Source organism: Talpa europaea, assembly GCF_964194135.1.
Source record: "Talpa europaea genome assembly, chromosome: 12".
Lineage (NCBI taxonomy): Eukaryota > Metazoa > Chordata > Mammalia > Eulipotyphla > Talpidae > Talpa > Talpa europaea.
Window position 1 is genome coordinate 46,472,859 of NC_140079.1, and position 18,987 is coordinate 46,491,845.

At 48.2% G+C, this 18,987-nt stretch overlaps 2 protein-coding genes across 2 annotated transcripts in view; both read right to left on the minus strand.

Moving 5' to 3' along the window:
- Positions 1–536: 536 nt before the first annotated feature.
- Positions 537–13,578, minus strand: SLC35E1 (solute carrier family 35 member E1; the record flags this gene model as incomplete). The annotated part of the gene is made up of 6 exons (XM_084250463.1): positions 537–752; positions 1,158–1,403; positions 8,710–8,835; positions 9,837–9,974; positions 12,786–12,856; positions 13,176–13,578. The coding sequence occupies 6 exons, from the start codon at positions 13,576–13,578 to the stop codon at positions 537–539; spliced, it is 1,200 nt and encodes a 399-aa protein (XP_084106589.1).
- Positions 13,579–16,849: 3,271 nt separating this feature from the next.
- Positions 16,850–18,987, minus strand: part of MED26 (mediator complex subunit 26) — a gene marked incomplete at both ends in the record, with an annotated part of 46,117 nt that continues 43,979 nt past the window's right edge. Inside the window, 2 exons of the mRNA XM_084249704.1 lie at positions 16,850–18,502; positions 18,904–18,978. Of these exons, the coding sequence (XP_084105830.1) occupies positions 16,850–18,502; positions 18,904–18,978 (1,728 nt within the window). The remainder of the gene's footprint in view (positions 18,503–18,903; positions 18,979–18,987) is intronic.

Below are 18,987 nucleotides of genomic sequence, written 5' to 3' on the forward strand. Positions count from 1 at the left end.
TGGAACCTTTGGAACTGCAAACAGCTATGGAGATGACAGGGAAGCTGTCCAGCTCTGTGGCTGGAGATGTTTTTCATAATTGTCATGCTCCTCTTTGGCTGCATATCAATCTAAATGCTGGTCTGTTACTTGTGCACCCCTCTTTTCTCAGCCCCTGGGAAGCCATTCTTTTCTTTACTGTGGGATCTGTTTCTACAGCCTCTCCAGAGCAGGTCTTGACATCATCTGGACAGAACAAGGGCTATGAAATATAGGACCTGGGAGCAAGTCCACGGAGAAAGGTCAAACCTGGCCAAGACCTCCACGGTGACACAGCCCTCAGATGAGACTCCAGGGAAAGGGCAATAAATGCCAGCGCTCCTCTCGACCGTCCTCTTCACAGGGACTTGGGTCTGCTGCCTGAGGGTCTTCTGATGGTTGTGTACCATCCCCATGGCCCCGTGACTGGGTTGTACATTCACTGGTTGTCAGAAGTTTCTGGTGCTGCTGGGGGGTGGGGGAAGGAGTAGCACAAAGGTCCCACCCTGCCCTCTAGACTACACATCATAACGGTTCAAACTGTAGGAATTTGGGTAGCTCTGTCGACCATACTGGAAGTGATCTGTTAGGATGTTGTTGCGGCCATATTGATAGTCCCCATGCTGGGGGAAGAGGATGCCGTTGTGAGGCTTCTGGTGTTCTTTACTGCTGAGGTCCTCCGTTGTGACAGGGAGGAGGTGCTTCCGGGCTTGCTGATTTGCATCGTACTTGGTCTGCAGGTCAAGAAATCAAATGAGATCATCTGCTCATTCCCTGGGACACGTCCCAGGACAGCGGGAAGTTCACCATGCACAGCAATATGGCCATTCAGGACCAATGCAAGCATGCCTCCGGTGAGACCTGCCCTTCCCATATCCTTTAATGACCAAACAAGAGCCTTTCTCCAACAAAGCCCTAGTAGGAGTGTGGTGCCAGTGTGAGGTCACCTTTACTGGCTGGGTAGGCAGGACTGCCAAGACTGCCAAGACCATATCCAGTCAGTAGCAAAGCTGGGAGATGGAACCCAACCTCTTGGCTCCTGGCAAGGCCCGTTCCTTTTCCCCTCAACTAACTTTAGATGACTCCCCAGGTGTCTAGGGGTTACCGCCTTCCTCATTCCCCACGCCTCCCTGACTCACCTTGTTGTACAAGAAGACCCCCAGGATGGCTGTCATCATGCCCAGGACATTGGTGCTGGTGACTGGGTTTCGCAGCATAATCAGGGACACGGTGATGACCATGATTCTCTTGGTGGCGTTGGCAACAGAGTAGCTCAGAGGGCTGATGAGGTTGAGGATGCTGAAGGCGATGACATTCTGGGCAAAGTTGCAGAAGCCACTGATGGCCAGGAGCAGAAGTGTCCAGGGCCACTGGGACACATATGTCTAGAGTGGGGAGCAGAACAGCACTCTGGTCACATACCTGCCCTAGTGGAGCTAGGAGAGGGTGCAGATGCAGCTTATTGGGGAATGACCTAGGCATGTCATGGGATATGAGGTGCTCAAAAGGTACAACCTCTGACCCTCAGGAATGCACAAAAATAATCTCTCTGAGAGGGGGTGTTGGTATCCAAAGGACATGAGCAGGAGGTAACCAAAGCCTTCCCTTGTCCCTGGACAAAGAGTGGCTGGGACTAGCAGACCTCATCTACGCTTGCTGAGACTGCTATAACAAACACCATAGCCTTGACCATAGGAGGATATAGCTAGCCACCCTCCCCACCCCCCATCCCCATGTTGGTGTCTAGTGGCCATGCCAGGACAAGAACTGAAACAGCATGAGGGCAGTTACCTAATTCGATCTCTACCCCCAAGGGGGAGAGATCACATGGTCCTCTCAAAGGTCAGCAAGATACACTCAGGTGACCTGCTGTAGGCCATGCAACTTCTGCTCCTAGCTAGGATGACTGCCACTGGGAAGCATGCAGGTGCCCGCATGCTTCTCTGGGGAACTGGACTGCCCTCCTAGGAATCCTGATCAAAAGGATATGGACTTCTAGGCTATTTTTGCAAGGCAGCCAGCTTGCTTAGACATCTTTCAGGAAAGGAACCCAGCCAACCTGGTGAGGTACAACAGAGTGGAGTGTGTCTTCCTCACTGCAGAGGTTCATGAATTTGAACACATGTGTTAATTCATGTAGCCAATGCCCCAAGCAGAATTCAGCACATATCCAAAACAGCCCCTTCTCCTAGCCCTGGTAATCAATGATGTGTTCTCACTCAGTCTTCCCTGAAAACAAAGAACCACAGGCATGGAAACTTCTGAGACAGGTTTCTTCCACTCAGCATGCCTCTGATACCCATTCAAGTTGTGATAAAAAGACAATAGCTGGGACCTTTTTTTGTGTTTTCTTAAACCACTGAGTACTGTTCCACTGAGTACTACATGAAAATACGGACATTTCCTTATCCATTCACCTGCTGAAGGACATTTGGGTTGTTTCCAGCTTTTGGAGGTCACAAAGTTACCATAAACATTCATGTCCAGGCTTCTGTGTAAACCTGAGTTTGCTTTCTCAAGAGTACCCAGGAGTGGGACAGCAATCATGAGGTCAGTGTATGTTTAACTCCATAAGAAACCACCCAAGCCATGCTATTCTGCATTCACTCCAACAACTTAAAAGACAGTTTTAGTTGTGCCTCATCCCTGAGAAGTTGGTGCCATCGGCACTTTTCTTTTCACCATTCTCACAAGTATCAAATGGCATCTACCTCATCAAGGTTGTACTCTGCAGCTCCCTCACAGCTAATCAAGGGCCAATCAACATGTCATCTGTACAATCTCAATGGTGAAGCATCTATTCAAGTCTTCTTGGCCTATTTTTAAAGTGGATTTTTCTGAAGTTTTAACAATCTGTTATACTGAATGCAAGTTCTGTTCGTGTGTCACTTGCAAATATGTCCTCCTAGTCTGTAGCTTGTTTTTGCATTTACTTAACCAGTGTCTTCACAGAGCACAGTTTATAATTTTGACAATGCCCTTTTTACCAGTTTTTTCTTTATGGGCTTTGCTTTTTTTTTAAAATTCACTTTAGGGCTTCAACTTAGGTCTAGAGTCTATTAAGAGTTAAGTTTTATAAAATATATGAACACAGACACACTCACAGTCATGAACTCGTAATGCCATTTCGGTCAACAAGTTACACAGCCAACAGTGGCCCCACACAGCCTAGGTGTCTAGTAGGCTGTACAATCTTACTGTGTAATCACACTCTATGATGGCCACACAATGACTGCCTAATGGTGCATATTACAACACATCCCCAGTGTTAAGCAATGTATGACTCTTTCCACATATACACAAACATTGATCATACATGAAAGTATCTCAACTTTTTTCATTTTTGGCTTGCCAGAGGAGAAAACTCAGTTTAATTTTCACACTAAATCCTCAGAAACAAGATTTTGTTTAGAAAGAATTTCATTTCTTTTCAAATCTGTATTTATTACCTTATTGCACTGGCTAGGATGTAGAATAAGTGTGTTCTGAAAAGTGAACATCTTGTCTTATTCCTCAATTTAAGATTAAGGCTTCAATCTTTCATCATCACGTTAAATATAAAATGCTGTTGCTTAGAGGAGGCAGCTCCCTCCTATTTCTAATTTGTTGATTTAAAAAAAATTATGAATGGATATTGGATTCTGTGAAATACCTTTTCTGCAGTTGATATGACTGTGCTTAACTTCATTACACTGTTTTTTTTTTTAAAATTTTTTTTTTTAAAGATTTACTTATTTATTTATACAAGCACTGGGTACAGTCAGAAGCATGGGAGGGCGAGAGAATTCACCAGAGCCAGAGCGGGGAGCAGAGCAGGCAGAAGGACCGAAGTACACTGCTGAGGGAAGCAGCGGGCAGCAGGAGAGGTCTGCGTGCCATGTGGGACCCTCCCCCGGTGGCCGGGGAGCAGCTGGGGATCAAACCGGCGCTGCAGAGGCTGCGGGCAGCTTCACAACCCAGCGCTCAACCGCTGCGCCACCGGGGAGGCCCTCATTACACTGTTAAAGGAGGTTACACTGACTTTCAAATAATCAATTGCATTCTTGATTTAAATCCCACATTTTCATAGTGTTATACTTCATACATTGCTGAATTTGATTTACTAATATCTAGCTCAGTGCTTCTGCCTCTGTGTTCACGCAGGATTTTGGTCTTTTTTTTTAGTTTTTCTTCTGCTTACTGGAGGATATTTTGAAGAACTGGTGGTCAGTTTTTCTTAAAAGGTGTAGAATTTGTCAGTAAAACCATCTGGGTCTGATGATTTCTTTTTGAAAGATTTTAAGCTACGGATTTAATTTCTTTAATAGCTACAGGGCTTTTCAGGTTATCTATTTCAAGTTGAGTAGGTGAGTTTTGGTGTCTTGGGATTTATGAAAATTGTTCTGTCATCTGTGTTGTTGAAATTGTATATGTAAGTTGTAGTGATACTCCTTTCACTCCTGGTAATTATACTGTCTTCTCTCTTTTTCTGTCAGTCTTACTTTAGTTGAAAATATTTCCTAGTTACCTTGAGACTTCTTCTTGAGCCAATTGATCATTTAGAAATTTGCTGTTTAATTTCCAAGTGTTCAGAAATTTTCTGTTACTGACTTCTAATGCCATGACAGGTAGACAGTATGCTTTTTATGTTTAATTCATTTTAAATTTATTAAAGTTTTATGGCACAGGGTCTATCCTGGCGAATGAATGCTCCATGTATTCCTGAAAAAGAATGTCTATTCTGCTGTTACTGGGTAGCATCTTCTACAAATATAAAATTATATGTCAAGCTGAGTGATTTTCCTTGCTGATTTCTGTAGTTTTACTGATTCTGGAGACTATATTTACTGGTTCAGAAGTCTAGGGTGACAGTTTTAGTACTTCAAAAATACTAGTCATGGCTTTTTGGTTTTTATTGTTTCTGATAAGAAATCCAGTCATTCAAATTGCTGTTTTCCTAGGTTTTTTGTTTCCAAGATTTCTTGTCTTTTCATCTTTTTTCCCCTCCCAAACTGAATCCTTTCTGTTGATCTAATTTCAAGTTTGCTGGTGCTTTCCTCTGTTATCTCCATTCTGTTCTTTAATCCATTCAGTGAGTCTTTACGTGACTATTTCTTCCATTTCCATTTGGTTCATCTAATTCAGTCAGGAGCATGACTGTAATCAGTGCTGTGTCTGATAATCCCCAACATCTGTGTCACCTTGGTCCTGGTGTCTATTGACTATCTTCTCCCACGACTTGAATTTTTCCTGTTCTTCACATGCCACATAATTTTATATCGTATTCTTGATATTTAGAACATTGTAAGACTGTAGGTCTGTTTAAATTCATTTGAAGAATGTTGATATTTTGTTTTAGCCCACACAGCTGGATTCTGACTACAAAATTGACCAGCCTTCTGTGGGTTGTGATTGCAGTCAATTTTTGCAAAGCTCTCTCAGTGCTATGTGGCTGTCCTGTGTGCACATTTATCCTGTGATCAGTCTCAGTTCCATGCTTTCATCTTCAACATTTTTGGTATGCTGTTCAGGAAGAGATTCTCAACAGGCACAGCACAGGGGTAAAGTCATGTTCCCCAGCTTCTTCCTCTCCATGATCTCCTTGGTACTTTTTAGTTTCCTAGGACTCCTTGTTTCAGTTCTCAGAAGGCTGGGGCTTAATTACCCCACTGTGCTGTGTCCTTCCAGCAGACTGACCTCCACTGAGGGTGACCATGTGGCAGATAAAGAGAGAAAGACATGCAGCAGGGGCTGATACCATCTTTTGAATGCAGGAGGGTGTACCTCTTCTGCATCTCAGGTGCCTTGGTACTCTTGCTACCTGTCCTGCACAACCACCACAGGATTGCCAAAGGCCTGGGACACAAGAGAATGAAGGTAACAAAGTAAACAGAAAAAGTCCAGTAAAGGATTTCCCCCACTCTCTGAAAGTCTGGAATCCCCTTTCCTATTCCCTGAGCCACAGTAGAGGCCTCCTTGCTCTGTTCTCAGTCAGGGCCCGCTACTTCTTTCAGGTTCAAGCTGGAGATACTGGAGGCAAAAGAAAGGCAGATTCACCACTGGTCAATAGTACTCAGATTCTGGCCTTCTTCCCCAGCCTGTTGGCCACCGATCCCTTACTTTCCAGTTCTCAACTAGCTATTTCACGTATTTTGTCCAAGCTTTAGAATCAGGCCACCTGTTCCAGAGTCTGGCCTCTCCACCTGGCTTCACCTTAGCTGTGGGCAGCAGAAATTTCCAACCACCCAAGAACCATCCCCTGTAGTCTCTGACTATTGGTAATATGGCAAACAGCAGACCCCAGCTGGTGTCCTACTTGATCCTCACTCCCACCCCAGAACACATCACAGGTCAGAGCTAACTTACCCAGCGTCTCTGAGGGAGACACTGGCAGAGGAGCTCAGAGAGGTAGGACCTCCACTTTCATGCTGGAGCACTGGGGGACACCTCATGCTCCTAGGGCTGTTGACCAAACATACATGGGCCCCAACAAGGGAAGAAAAAAAAAAAAGGAAGAAAGAAAGGGTTACTAAAGGTATTACAAAAAGGGCAACTGCCAGAATGAAATTTTAACAATGTCCTAAATATAAGCAGCAGCAGCCAATCAAAGGAATGAGCTAGACCTTGCATGTCAATATAGAGTTATCAACCAGACATATAATTGAGTAAAAAGAGCAAGGCACTTTTTTCTAAATATCTAAAAAGTTACTTTTTTTGTGTAAGGAGATCTGTTTATACTTGGGAAAAGAAACACACACAAAGAGCATAAAAATGGCTGCCTGTGTGGGGGGGGGGCAGAGGAGAGGTTTAGGGTGGAAGTTAAGGGATTCAAGTCAGATTTCTTTGGCTACAAGTTGTCATATTGTTTGGTTTGGGGAATATAAAATTTTATACATTCAGTGGTGGCAAGAAAAGAAAGCAATACCTAAAAATTGAAAACAAATGGAAATAAACAAACTGCTTAACAAGTTGGGGACACAGGCACATTGTGAAGACATTTCTTCCACATGCCTTCAGAGCAGAGTATTACACTTGTGCATCTTTAGTGGAACATGTTCTGTGGACAAACAGATCTGGGAAGAAATCTTAAACTTCCCTCAATGCACAACTTGCAGTTGTCCCTCAGAGTCTCTCACTCTGAAGTTATTTTCTACATATGTGTACAGTAGAATAATGTTTCTGAGTACTAGTCCAAGGAAGTGAACATACCAGAAAAGATACAAACTTTTTAAAAATCAAAGCATACCAGAAAAGATATAAATTTTTTAAAAATCCTATAATGTTAAATTGGAATTGGGACATCAGTATGAACTCTTCCCCTTTGCCCCCAAATACATTCTTGGTTTTTCACCGCAAAGGCTTAAAAGCAATGACAAGCCAAGAGCAGCGAGCATACTCAGCACTCAGGCTGTGTCCCTGGACACTGCTCTCCACTGAAAGCAACTGGGATTCCCACAGGAGTGACAGATTGCAGGTCTGGGATGATGCACAAAATGAGGGTGGGCACCCTGCATGTCCAAAGGCTGGTATGGGTGTTGAAGGGCAGGGAGCTGATAAGAAAATGTCCACCAGCCAAGACAGGATAATGTGGATAAGAATGTGTGCAAATGACAAACATGAGCTTACAATAATACTGAAAAAATAAATTTTTCTGTACTGAATATATCAAACTTTTTATTTCCAAAGCCCAACAATATGGCAAGATTTAGTCAAAGAAATCTGGTTTCCTCTTCTACCCTCCCACCACCTTCTTAAAAAACAAAACAACAACAAAAAACACACTTCAATTCACCAATTAACATTTAAAGTAGGATGTAGCTCTTGACCCTGAAAGTTGGTAATTAAGAGGAAAGAGAAGTATTAAACTGCCATTCGTGGACTATACTCCAAGATAATAAATGAGCCCTGGTTGATCACAGAAAGTTCTACACAGAAATATTATAGCTAAGGACTATGGAAGGGAAATCAGGAAACAGCCAGTTTCCTCAACTGGAAAATGAAGATACTCTCCATGACTTCCACAGGGGGAGCAAGGGACGAAGGACCAATGTCAAGAATCTGGGTGGCCTTGTTAAGCCCTAACAGACACCTAAGTCTCTATATAACACCACAGGTACTTGAAAGAGGAAAGCAGGTGCACGAATAACACTGTTTCACACAACATAGGCTAGGGTTTGTTTTCTTTTCATCAATGTCCCAAGGAACCAATGCTGAATGAAGCTACCTAATTGGAGAACCTCCTAAGTTCCTCTCTCTGGTCTGGAAGAACTAATAAGCAGTTTCCTTCCCACTGCTGTCAGCTACACTCATTTCTCACATGGAATCTAGCCCTACAGCTGGGTGGGGCTCTCCTGTGCATGCAGAGCAATGGATACTTGGGAGTGAATGGAAAATATGCACAAAATGACACCAAAGACAGAATCCAGCAGTGTAAGCACTGTTTTTAAGAAGTTGAATTAAGATCCAAATTGGACTGGCAGAACAGGGAGTCCCATGTTGGTATTTTTTTCCTTAATGCCACTGGTATACTTGCAGCGGCCATCAGCTGGGGATCTAGTGCACTGAGAAGGAAATACAAAGGAAACCAACTTACTTCCTCAAGTAGCCGCAACATGAGTCATGACAAAGGGCTGAGTGTTCAAAGAGCTGGGACACCCCAAAGTCCACACAAAGGAGCCAGGCAAGAAGAGGGTGTGTTGCTGCCCAACTCACCAGGTCACTGCTGACCAAGAAGGCCGAGAGGTCTACCAGGACCCATGTGGGGATCATAAAAAAGACAGCATGGCAGCCCAAGATGTTCAGCAGTCGGAGATGGTGGATCCGAGAGTCTCTCAGTACCTGAAGAAAGAAGCCTCTTTTAAAACTGACAGAAAATATAAGTGGCAGGAGGGGCTCCAATTACCAAGGCTTCAAATGCAATGACTGTATATTAACCTTGAGATCCAACCTTGACTGCCTAACCTGCAGGGCACCCATGATGACACTGTCCATGCCTGAAACAAGCATAAGGGCTCAGGTATGAAGGAATGAAAAAAAAAAAAAAAAAACAAAAGTCCCCAACAATACTCAAGGCCCAGGAAGTTGTACTGAAACAAGCCCCCTGAAAACCTGCTGGTCTAAGTCTGAATTGATACACAGCTCTTCTGAAATCTAACCAGATAAAGTATATAGAGTCATGAACATCTCCTACCCTGCACCCCGAAACTATAAGCCTATACTTTCCCAAAAAGAGGAAAGCATTACGCACAAAGATGTTTATTACTGCATTTCTTTTAACAAACAGATGGAAACAACCTATGTTTGCAATTGGGGAACTGACTGCATTAATTGTGGTGTGGTGCTGAAAAAAAATGTAATTAGGAGTTAAGAGCAATATTATGAATGGTAAGAATGCTGTGTTACAACAGTATTGGAACAAAGCAGCAAAACTTAAGAATATATTCGTAATATTACAACTCTAAAAACCGTGCAGAAAAAAATCCTCTTGCGTTGAGTAGTTCTTTCTAGGGACATTGTGGTGACTTTACCCAGTAGAGTAGAAATTTCTGGCGTGTCTCTTTTGATTCTTCATCTCCAGCACCCATTATGGTACCTGGCATGCAGTAGGCGCTCAATTAGTTTTGTTTTCCCCACTGGGTTTTTCTATATTTCTTCACATTGCACATACATTACCTTTGTAATAGAAAGCAAACTACTTAAAACACAAACAACAAAGAGAAAACCAGAAGGGCAACAGGAATTTTTTTTGTTCCAATACTGAAGAAATCCCCACTCCCTTTTTCAAGTGTCACCTGCACACCCTGAATGCCACATGCACCCCACATGCACTGCCCACATACCTTTTTAGAGAAAATATTCTGCAGGGAGAAGCACAGTGTGGCAGCAAGGGCACTGACAAGCCCCCACATGTCGAAGGATAACTCGGTAACAGTGGCCAGTAGGACACCACTGATGATGGGGATAAGTGACAAATATACCTGCAACAGGGCAAGAGGGATGGCTAGAGTCAAATAGGGTGGCCCAAAGAGATGCCTAGAGGGAAGCCTCCAATGTTGTCTTCTCCCTCATCAATGGGACGCCACCTATTCCTTCCCATATAATTGGTAGTATCCCACCCCCTACACCATCACTCCTATTAAGAGCCCCACAAACAGGGACTGATCATAACAGATCTATCCAGCTGCCACTGGATATCCAATATACCAAGATGTAAAACCCCTGATCCTGGGAGAGGCTGGTTCTGAAACTCCTGATCCCAGGTTAGGTCTGAAACCCCTTGATTCTTGGAGAGACTGGATCTGACATCTCCCCCCCACCCTACCCCCACCCCAGTTGTGGGAGAGGCTGGTTCTAAATCACACCTCCCCAATCCTGAAAGAGACTGAACCCAAAATCCCTACCCTCAGAAGCCGGATGGATCTTCCTTATTTGGGGCTCTTATAATAAGCAGTCACCTCTAACTAGGATATACTCCCCAACATCCACATCTGAGTATACTTCCCTGAGTTGTTTCCGCTGTGTGGTTTCAGGGACCCTCCTTCTCCCTAAAGTTTCAGTTCATACAGTACTCAAGAGAACATTCTGGGAGGCTTCTCGTCAGACCTGCAGTTTCCTCGGGAAGCTTCTCATCAGACCTGCAGGTTCCTCTGCTGCATTTCCCTGGTATAGCACTCTTTACCCACCCCAAACTGCCCCATATATCACCTGTGCCCCAAACTCCTATAGGAAAGATTCTGTTCACCGCTCTATCCTGGTACTTGTATACAGTTGGCACCCATAACTGCTGGCTGAATGAACAGGAATGAGTGCAGATATAGGAGCCCTTCTGAAAGGTGCACCTTTCCAGGGCTGGTATATGAAATGGCTTGGGTTGGCTAATGGCTCTAATTTGGAGAAAAGGGATCCATTTCTGATGTCTAGCCTTTCTGACTATCAGTTACAAAGGCCACTTTTACAGCACTAATGGAATTTTATTTATTTATATACTTTTTTAAGATTTATTTATGCATACAAGAGCTGGGGTACAGGCCAGAGATGCGGGGGTGAGAGGATTCACCAGAGACAGAGTGGGGAACAGAACAGGCAGATTGACTGAAATACACTGCTGAGGGGAGCAGCGGGCGAGTCAGGAGAGGTCTGCTGCGCCATGTGGGTTGCTCCCTCCCTGGCCGGCTGGGGATCGAACTCTGGGGAACTCTGGGGATCGAACTCGTGCTGCAGAGGATGTGGATTGCTTCATAGTGCGGTGCTTAACCCTTTGCGCCACCAGGGAGGCCCACTAATGGAATTTTAGAAGGAGGTAGGGATCCCCTCTCATTCTTCCCTGGGACAAAGCAAGGATTCTAGACTGCAGAACCCCAATTCCCTGTCCCTATCACCAGGTGCCATCATTGTCATGTGACTCTATTCTTTAGAGTCCTGTCTTTCTCCAGAGTCCAGGAATGATTCCCTTCCTTATCTGCCTCACAGGGTGGAGCCACACTAAGTCTCCTGCCTAGGCTGTTCCCAGTCTCTTTCCCACTGTGGAAGTCTTGGCTCCTCGCCCTACTCAGGTACAATGTACCATACAACGGGGAAACCTGATAAAAACAATGCTATATCAGGTGATGTAGCCACACACCGCCAGGGCAACTCCCACCCTGGCCAGGCAAGTTACACCTGACGTCACCTGGGAACAGGCTGCAGAGCACATCTAGGTCTAATCAGCCCAAGGTGGCCCAGTTTCTACAAGCTGATCCAGAGCACTGCCACTCCAAGTTACATAAAATATACAATGTCTGAAATTGATGATTGTAGTAAAGAGGCCCTCCATCCGCATAACCACCTGGAACAACAGGACACCCACTTCTACTCCAAGACACAGAGCAAGACTGTCTTTGCCTGAAGCCACAGATTCTCTCACCCCAAGTCAGGAAATACCCAGCTTGGCATCCTGAACAGACCCTGGATTGTGCCAAAGCATCTTCCTTAGGCAGCCCTGGACTCTGTATGCTGTTTTTGGTTCCATTCCCAGACAATCACAATCCTTGCCTTTTTTAAATGTGTAAGACTTTGCTGGGTTTTGCTCAAATCAGAGTCCTTTGACAAGTATTTCACTCCTGACCCCAGAAGACCCCAACATGACCAGTAGCTCTTGAAGTAAGAATCTGTCAGAGGGCCTCCCCGGTGGCGCAGCGGTTGAGCGCTGGGCTGCGAAGCTCTGCAGTGCTTGTTCAATCCCTGGCTGCCGGGTGAGGGTCCCACATGGCGCGCAGACCTCTCCTGCCGCCCACTGCTCCCCTCAGCAGTGTACTTCATCATTCTGTCTGCTCTGCTCTCCGCTCTGACTCTGGTGAATTCTCACCCTCCCGCGCTTCTGACTATACCCAGTGCTTGTATAAATAAAAATAAATCTTTAAAAAAAAAAAAAAGAATCTGTCAGAATCCCATTTCAGCAAGAATTCAGATGTTTCATTCCTGGTCATATTGGAGGGGCTTATGGTGCCTGCCCAAGATGGGACCTGGTCATCCAGGGCCAGCAAGCCCAGGCAAGGAATCAAAACAGGCAGGAAAGCTGGACTTGTGAAGTTCCCTGAGACCACATAGCAGAGACAACAAAGGGACACACACCGCACACACTACTGCCCCCAGGGAGATTCCAGAACATCAACAGCAAAAGGGCCACCAGGAGCCTCTAAACTGACTTCCTTATTCGACAGGAAGTCAAGTGGCCTGGACCACGTCACCACCTGGGTAACAATCTTTCAGAAAGCCCTTAGAATCACCTGCCCAGAGCCCTCCTGGGTTACCTTGGTACTCTGTTTCTCCTTCATGATGATCCGGGACAGGAGGACCACCCAGATGGGCATGGTGGCCTTGACTGCAGAGAAAGGTAAAGGGCGCTCAGGGATCCAACCTGGGAGCCTGTCCAACTCTACCGCGGGGTGGGAGGACTTGACAGAGCCTCCAACCTCTTCAGCCCTTTCCTTTAAGTGCGAGTTCCCTCCGCTCCACCCCACAATTGTGATGCGCCAGCTCAGTTCCCAGGCCCCTTCCCAGCGCCTCCTCTCCGCAAGACCCCTGTGTGCGGCCCTCCCCTGATAAAAGCCAGCGCAACCCGCAGCGTCTTCCAGACGCACTCCCGCCGGTGCACTCCTACCCGAGTGCTGAAGCCCCGGGCAGCGCGGCCCGGCACCCACCGGTGTGAGCGTAGGACACGGGGACCTTCCAGATGCTGACGTGCGCAGACACGGACGCGAAGTACTTGCCGAAGGCGAGCGGAAGCACATAGCGAGGGTAGAAGCGCGGCGGCAGTAGCGGGCCGGGCGACTGGTGCGGGCCGGGCCCGGTGCCCGACACCGGCGGCGCGGGAGGCACGCGCCAGGCGCGCAGGAGCGGCGGCAGCCCCGCGCAGAGCGCCAGGATGTGGCACAGGGACACGGTCACGGGGAACGGGAAGGCGCTCAGAATCACCTTGTTCACCACGTTGCCGCCCGCGCTCAGCGCGTACCACAGCAGGCACAGGGCGGCCACCCGCGCGCCCTCGCGCGCCCCACCACCGCCTGCCGCCCCCGGGCCCCCAGCGCCCGCCGCCGCCGCCATCCTTCCCGAGGGCCGCTTCTTCCCGCCCGTCGGACTGCCAGACGCCGGGCGGGGGCGTGGCCGGGAGGGGCGGGCACGCCGGCCGACGCCGCTTCTCATTGGTTGACGCTGCGAAGCGTCACCGCCGCGCGCCGGCCGACGCGCCGTCCATCACGTACAAGGGCAGGACCCGCCCTCCATCGGGTGGGCTTCCGGTGGGGCGGAGTCTATTGCGGAAGCGGAGGGTGGGGGCTCTCGGGAGTTTTGTGGGCTGTGGGACGCTGACCTCAACGTGCGGTCGAGCTTGCGGGTGGGACCTCGGTGTCCGCGCTATACTGGCACCCAAAAACCAGATTCCTGAGAGCTGCCGAAGGTAAACGACAAAAGAGTTTTCGGGAAGAGACACCAAATTGTGCGAAGCTCCCCATAGGCTGATTCTGCAAACAGGGAACGAACAGACTCCCATCCAGGGGCCAACCAGAGCGCCGGCCCCCGGAACTCGTTCTAGGAACGCCGTGTGCAAAGTTTCACAGAGGGACACATCTAAGCCCAGAGAAGGGACGCGACTTGGCTTAGTCCCGCCGGACAATTTGGGAAGCCCGACCATGGCACCCTCTTTGGAGTCTGCAGTGCCGCACTGCCTGCCGTTGCCCACGGAGCTACGGTGACCACACTTGGGAGAAACCGTATACTGTCAAAATACTAAAAAGGATGTAAAGCAGCGGCACTTAATTAAAAAAAAATTAAACTATATATGAAAACAGACTAAGCGAAGGAAAGACCTGGTTATTTTCAGCAAGATCATCTTACACTACTTAAACGGCTTTAACAATATCATGCACTTCTAACTTTTGGGGGGGGTGTTAAAGTTACCTTTTACATGTCCTTACTCGGCAAATTAAAAAGTGGCAACCTAACTTGATCCCCAAAATGTTGGGGAGCAATCAACCTAATCTGTGTTCTCAGACAGGTGGTCTCTGTACCCTGGGGCACTGTAGACTCCAGCAGAGATGGTTCCTGCCTGTGGGGACTGGGAGCAACCATCTGAGCCAAAGCCCACCTCTGAGAAAGGATGTTCACAGGATGCTGGCCTGATGCTATACTAACATCTTCAACTGTCCCTAAAACTCAAAGTAATGCATGTCAGCACCGCTGGGCTAGATATCTCGCCCACATTAAGGTGAGCAAACAGGACAGTGTGAGGTTAGAAAAGTAACTACTTACTGCATAGCACAAGATTCTACTGACATGATTTAACTTAGTCCTCACAATTCTGCGTTTCCCAAGTTGTGAGAGATGTACAGGACTGATTGTCCAAGTCAGTTTTCAGATGGCAGGTCCACAGTCCTCAAAGTCCCTTAATCCACCGGCCTTTCTTGAGATGGGTGTGTCCTACACTAAGGCTATGTCTTGTGCTAAAACTGTAGTTCCAGATAGACTGTCCCTGAACTCCTTGGTTTACCCAGGGGAGCTGCCCCTCTTAAGGGGTAGCTGTTTCCTCATTAGTGAAATTAAGTATATATAGGCAAGATGACCTATTCCAGGGACAAGGGGTTTGAATTAAGACTTTATAGTCTAGGGGGAAAAGCTCTATTTAAAATTAGCCCCACCTGGGGGGGGGGGGTCCCTGGTTGGCGCAGGGGTTAAAGACAACGCCGTAAAGCTATACTAGCCACTGCAGCGCAAGTTCGATTCCCAGCCAGGGAGGAACCCACGTGGTGCAGCAGACCTCTCCTGCCTCACCCGCTGCTCCCCTCGACAGTGTTTCAGTAGATCTGCCTGTTCTGCTCCCCACTCACTCTGGTGTATCTTCTCACCCCACGCACCTCTGACCTGTACCCTGCAACTCTGACCTGTCCCTCTGATCTTGTATGCATAAATAAATCTTTAAAAAAAAAATAGCCCCACCCAGACACCAAAACTACATATATTGTGGGGATAAGACAGCTACTGGGCCATGGAAGTTGATTGGCAGGGATTTTTTGTGGCAGGTGAGGTATGGATAGACAAGATGATTTTTTTGATGAGCCCACTCAATCTCTCACCCAATGTTAGCAGGAAACTGAGAGGCAGAGAGAGAGAGACAGAGATAGCACTTGGCCCTCAATGAATGAATGAATGAATAAAAGCAGGTGAATATCAGTTTCCACTTAGAAGGCTTATGCTCCTATATGTGGCTTTGCTTGCATGGGGGGCCCAAACTTTGGACATGGGTCCCAGGCCTCCTTAGTTAATTCAGAATCTTTCAGAGGGCCGATCTGGCTGTAAAGGACCAAATCAGAAATGATTCTCAGACCGATTTGTGCAAATGGGTTTTTTTATTTCCACATTTATATCACAAGATGTCCACTTACTGGACCAAATAGCAAAGTTGCTTCCTTCCGCGTCCTGAGAACACAGAAGTCTAGGTACTGTACATTCACTAAGGCTCCTTGTTTTTGCAAATCGCGTTTATGACAAATAACCATAAGGCAAACAAATCTAAAGGAATGGTTATGAGTATTTCCAGCATACAGACAAATTCTCTCATCAATAGTAGAGCTCAACATACCAGTAGCACCCAGTTACTTTTGTGTTTTGGGGAGGGGGCTCTAGAAAGGTGACCTTTTCTAGATAAGTGCAGGAAAGAGGAAAAAAAGGGGAGAGGGAATTATTTGGCTTGTGGTCAGATGGAAAAGGAGGATAAAATAAACTCTAGAAAACTTAAATTATTGCAGCATTGCTTTAAAACTGGGCTTTAAATGAAACCAAAAAGAAATGTGTGGATGCGGTGGAGTAAGGGTCAAACTGGCTGGCCAGCTGGCCTACCCAATGCCATGTGGCCTGCAAACAGGTGGTGGCATGCCCCCTGCCTCAGCTCAGATTGAGAAATAGAAACCGCATATAGATGAGACACGTGCTTCTGTTGCCATGTTCAAGATGACCTCCCACAGGTTTTCTGTGCCTGCCTGCAACTGGGGTCCCAGCATGTGGGTGCTGGGGTGTCCACACCTCTTCTGGGTGGGGGATCAACGCTTTTTATAGCTGGCTTGCTATAGAGTTCTTAACTCACTTTGTCGGCCTTCCTTCCAGGCGATCCTTCCTTTGCAATTGTTAGTAAACTGGTAGCAGCATTTCACAAAAGAAGGAGAATTTTGAGGGAAGAGTTCAGCGAGACCTGGAGACCCTAGTCCCTTCCCTCCTGCCTAGGCCGAATTCCCAACCACCTGAGGCGGCTGGGCCCTGCCCACCTGCCCACCCACATGCCATGGCTAACTGCAAGGTGGGAATACACTTGGAGGCTGAGAGCCGGTCAATCCAAGCAGACATAAGGCAGAATGTTCAACCGCCCGTCGTCGCCATGCGGGTCGAGCGATATGCACTGCGTCCAGTCATACCAGTTACCCTGTGTGTCCTGACAACCGTTTACTCCAGACCACTGGTGGGCCTGGATTCGGTTCAGATCGTCCTGTGAGACCTCCCGGGTCAGCCCCGGGAGGTCGGTGGGCGGGTCATGCGGCACCAGAACATGTGGCTGCCTGGTCCCACGCCGGGTGCTCTCCTCCTGCTTCAGGTACTCAGACATGAAGTGGTGAGCGCCCGGGGTCTGTGCACCCGACGATGAGAGCAGGCTGCTTTGCCGGCTCAGGTAGGACTGGATGATCTCATTTCGTGACAGCTCCTTCCAGTTCGTCTGTTCAAAAGGGCTCTGGAGGCTGGCCTTAGCCTCGGGTTTGTCCAGCTCTGTCCTGGGCTGTTCCGTGTGCACAGGGCTATCGGCTTGCACTGGCTCTTTCTGGGTCAGAGGTTTGATCTGTCTTGTCATGGGATCAAAGGTGAGCTTCCGCTCTTTTAACCGGACAGGCTTGACGCCTGCCTCAGCCACCTGCCCATCTAAGTTCACCGTGTAGTCCCGAGGCCGGTACCTCTTCTTTTTTTTGCTGTCTGAGCCACCAGAGGAGGCAGCGTCGCTGTCTGCCCTGGAAGAGTCTGGGGAGAAGCCTGCTCGGGTCAGGAGGGGCTCAGTTAGGGAGAGTCCTGTCTTGCAGCCCATTCCTGTGAGCCGCTGGTGGCCCTCTGGTTGCTCCAGCCAGCGCACTGGGCTCTCCGTGCTGGGCAGCAACTCAAGCCGCCGTACAGGGGGTGTAGATGGTTGAGCCAGCGGAAGTGGGGATGGCACCTGAGTGGCATCGAGCGACTGGGGCCGTGGCGAGGGGCTGGGCACAGAGCCCTTGGGTGTGTAGGGGCTCCGCTGCCGGGCAAAGGAACCCTCATGCCGTGAGTTCCGGGGACTAAAAGAGCAACGAGGTGGCCCCTTGGGATATGGGGGTCCAGGAGTCTCATCCACCCTGTCCAGCTGCTGCAGCACCGCAGCCTTTGTCTGCAAGCAGGGACCCGGGGGCTTGCCCAGGCCCGGGGAGCTGGTGTGCGGCCGCACAGCATTAACAGGGATCTTGCCACCATGCTTATCATTCTCACCTGGTTCCAGATGGCTGCCCTCAGGGCCCAAGTGCCCACTGCCGTCCAAGGGGCCAGGGCAATTCTCTGGGCTCCCACTGATCCCATTGGTGGGGAGGGGGGATGAGTTAGGTACCAGGGAGTCGTGACTCGATTTGGAGACCTTGGGCGGTGGTCCAGGATGGCCAAGATCACGCTGGTCCCCTCGGCGTTTGCGGCTACCCAGCCTGTCCAGTCGCTGCCCTGGCAGACGCTGGATGTCATTGCGGTTCTTCAGATCATGGATGCTCTTGGGTGTGCCAGCTGGCCCTGCTTCCGGCCGGCAGTTGTGCGCACCCCCATTGGCTGAGCCAGCAGTGCCTGCTAAGCCTCGCAGTGCCACCTCACTCTGGTGCACAGGCTCAATAAGCTTCTGCCAGCTCCGCAACAGCTTCTTGGCCCGCTTGGCGAGTTCTTCATTCTTCGTTTTCTTGCGCACATCATTGATGAGCTTCCCAAGTCGTGTCTCCTACAACCAGAGAGAGAGAGAGAGAGAGAAAGAGATATCAAGACACTAACACTGAGGCCCAAAATAAAACCTATGGGGTTCTGGGATGCTATGTGGAATCCAAATTCTAAAGTCTCATCCTTGGACCTTAGGGTCCTGGGGCCATGGGCAGCCTTTCAGAAGCACCACTCTACCAAGGCTACTTGCAAGGATGCTTTGCTAGAAATACTTTCTGGGTGAGAACACACTGTGGAAGGCAACAACAAACAAGAGTACCCTGGGCCATCACTCACTATCACCTGCATGGACCTGCTCTCTCATCCACTCCCTTCTCCCACAAACATGCCAGGCTCCTGCAAAGAAAATAGTCCAGACTCCAGAACTAAAGCTGCCCAGTTCCTACAGGACCCCCATACACTAACCTCCAGTGCCTCTTTGGTAATGGGGTATTTCTCCAGGCTGGAGATGACTTCCAGCACCGCCACCATGTTCCGGATCTGCAAAAC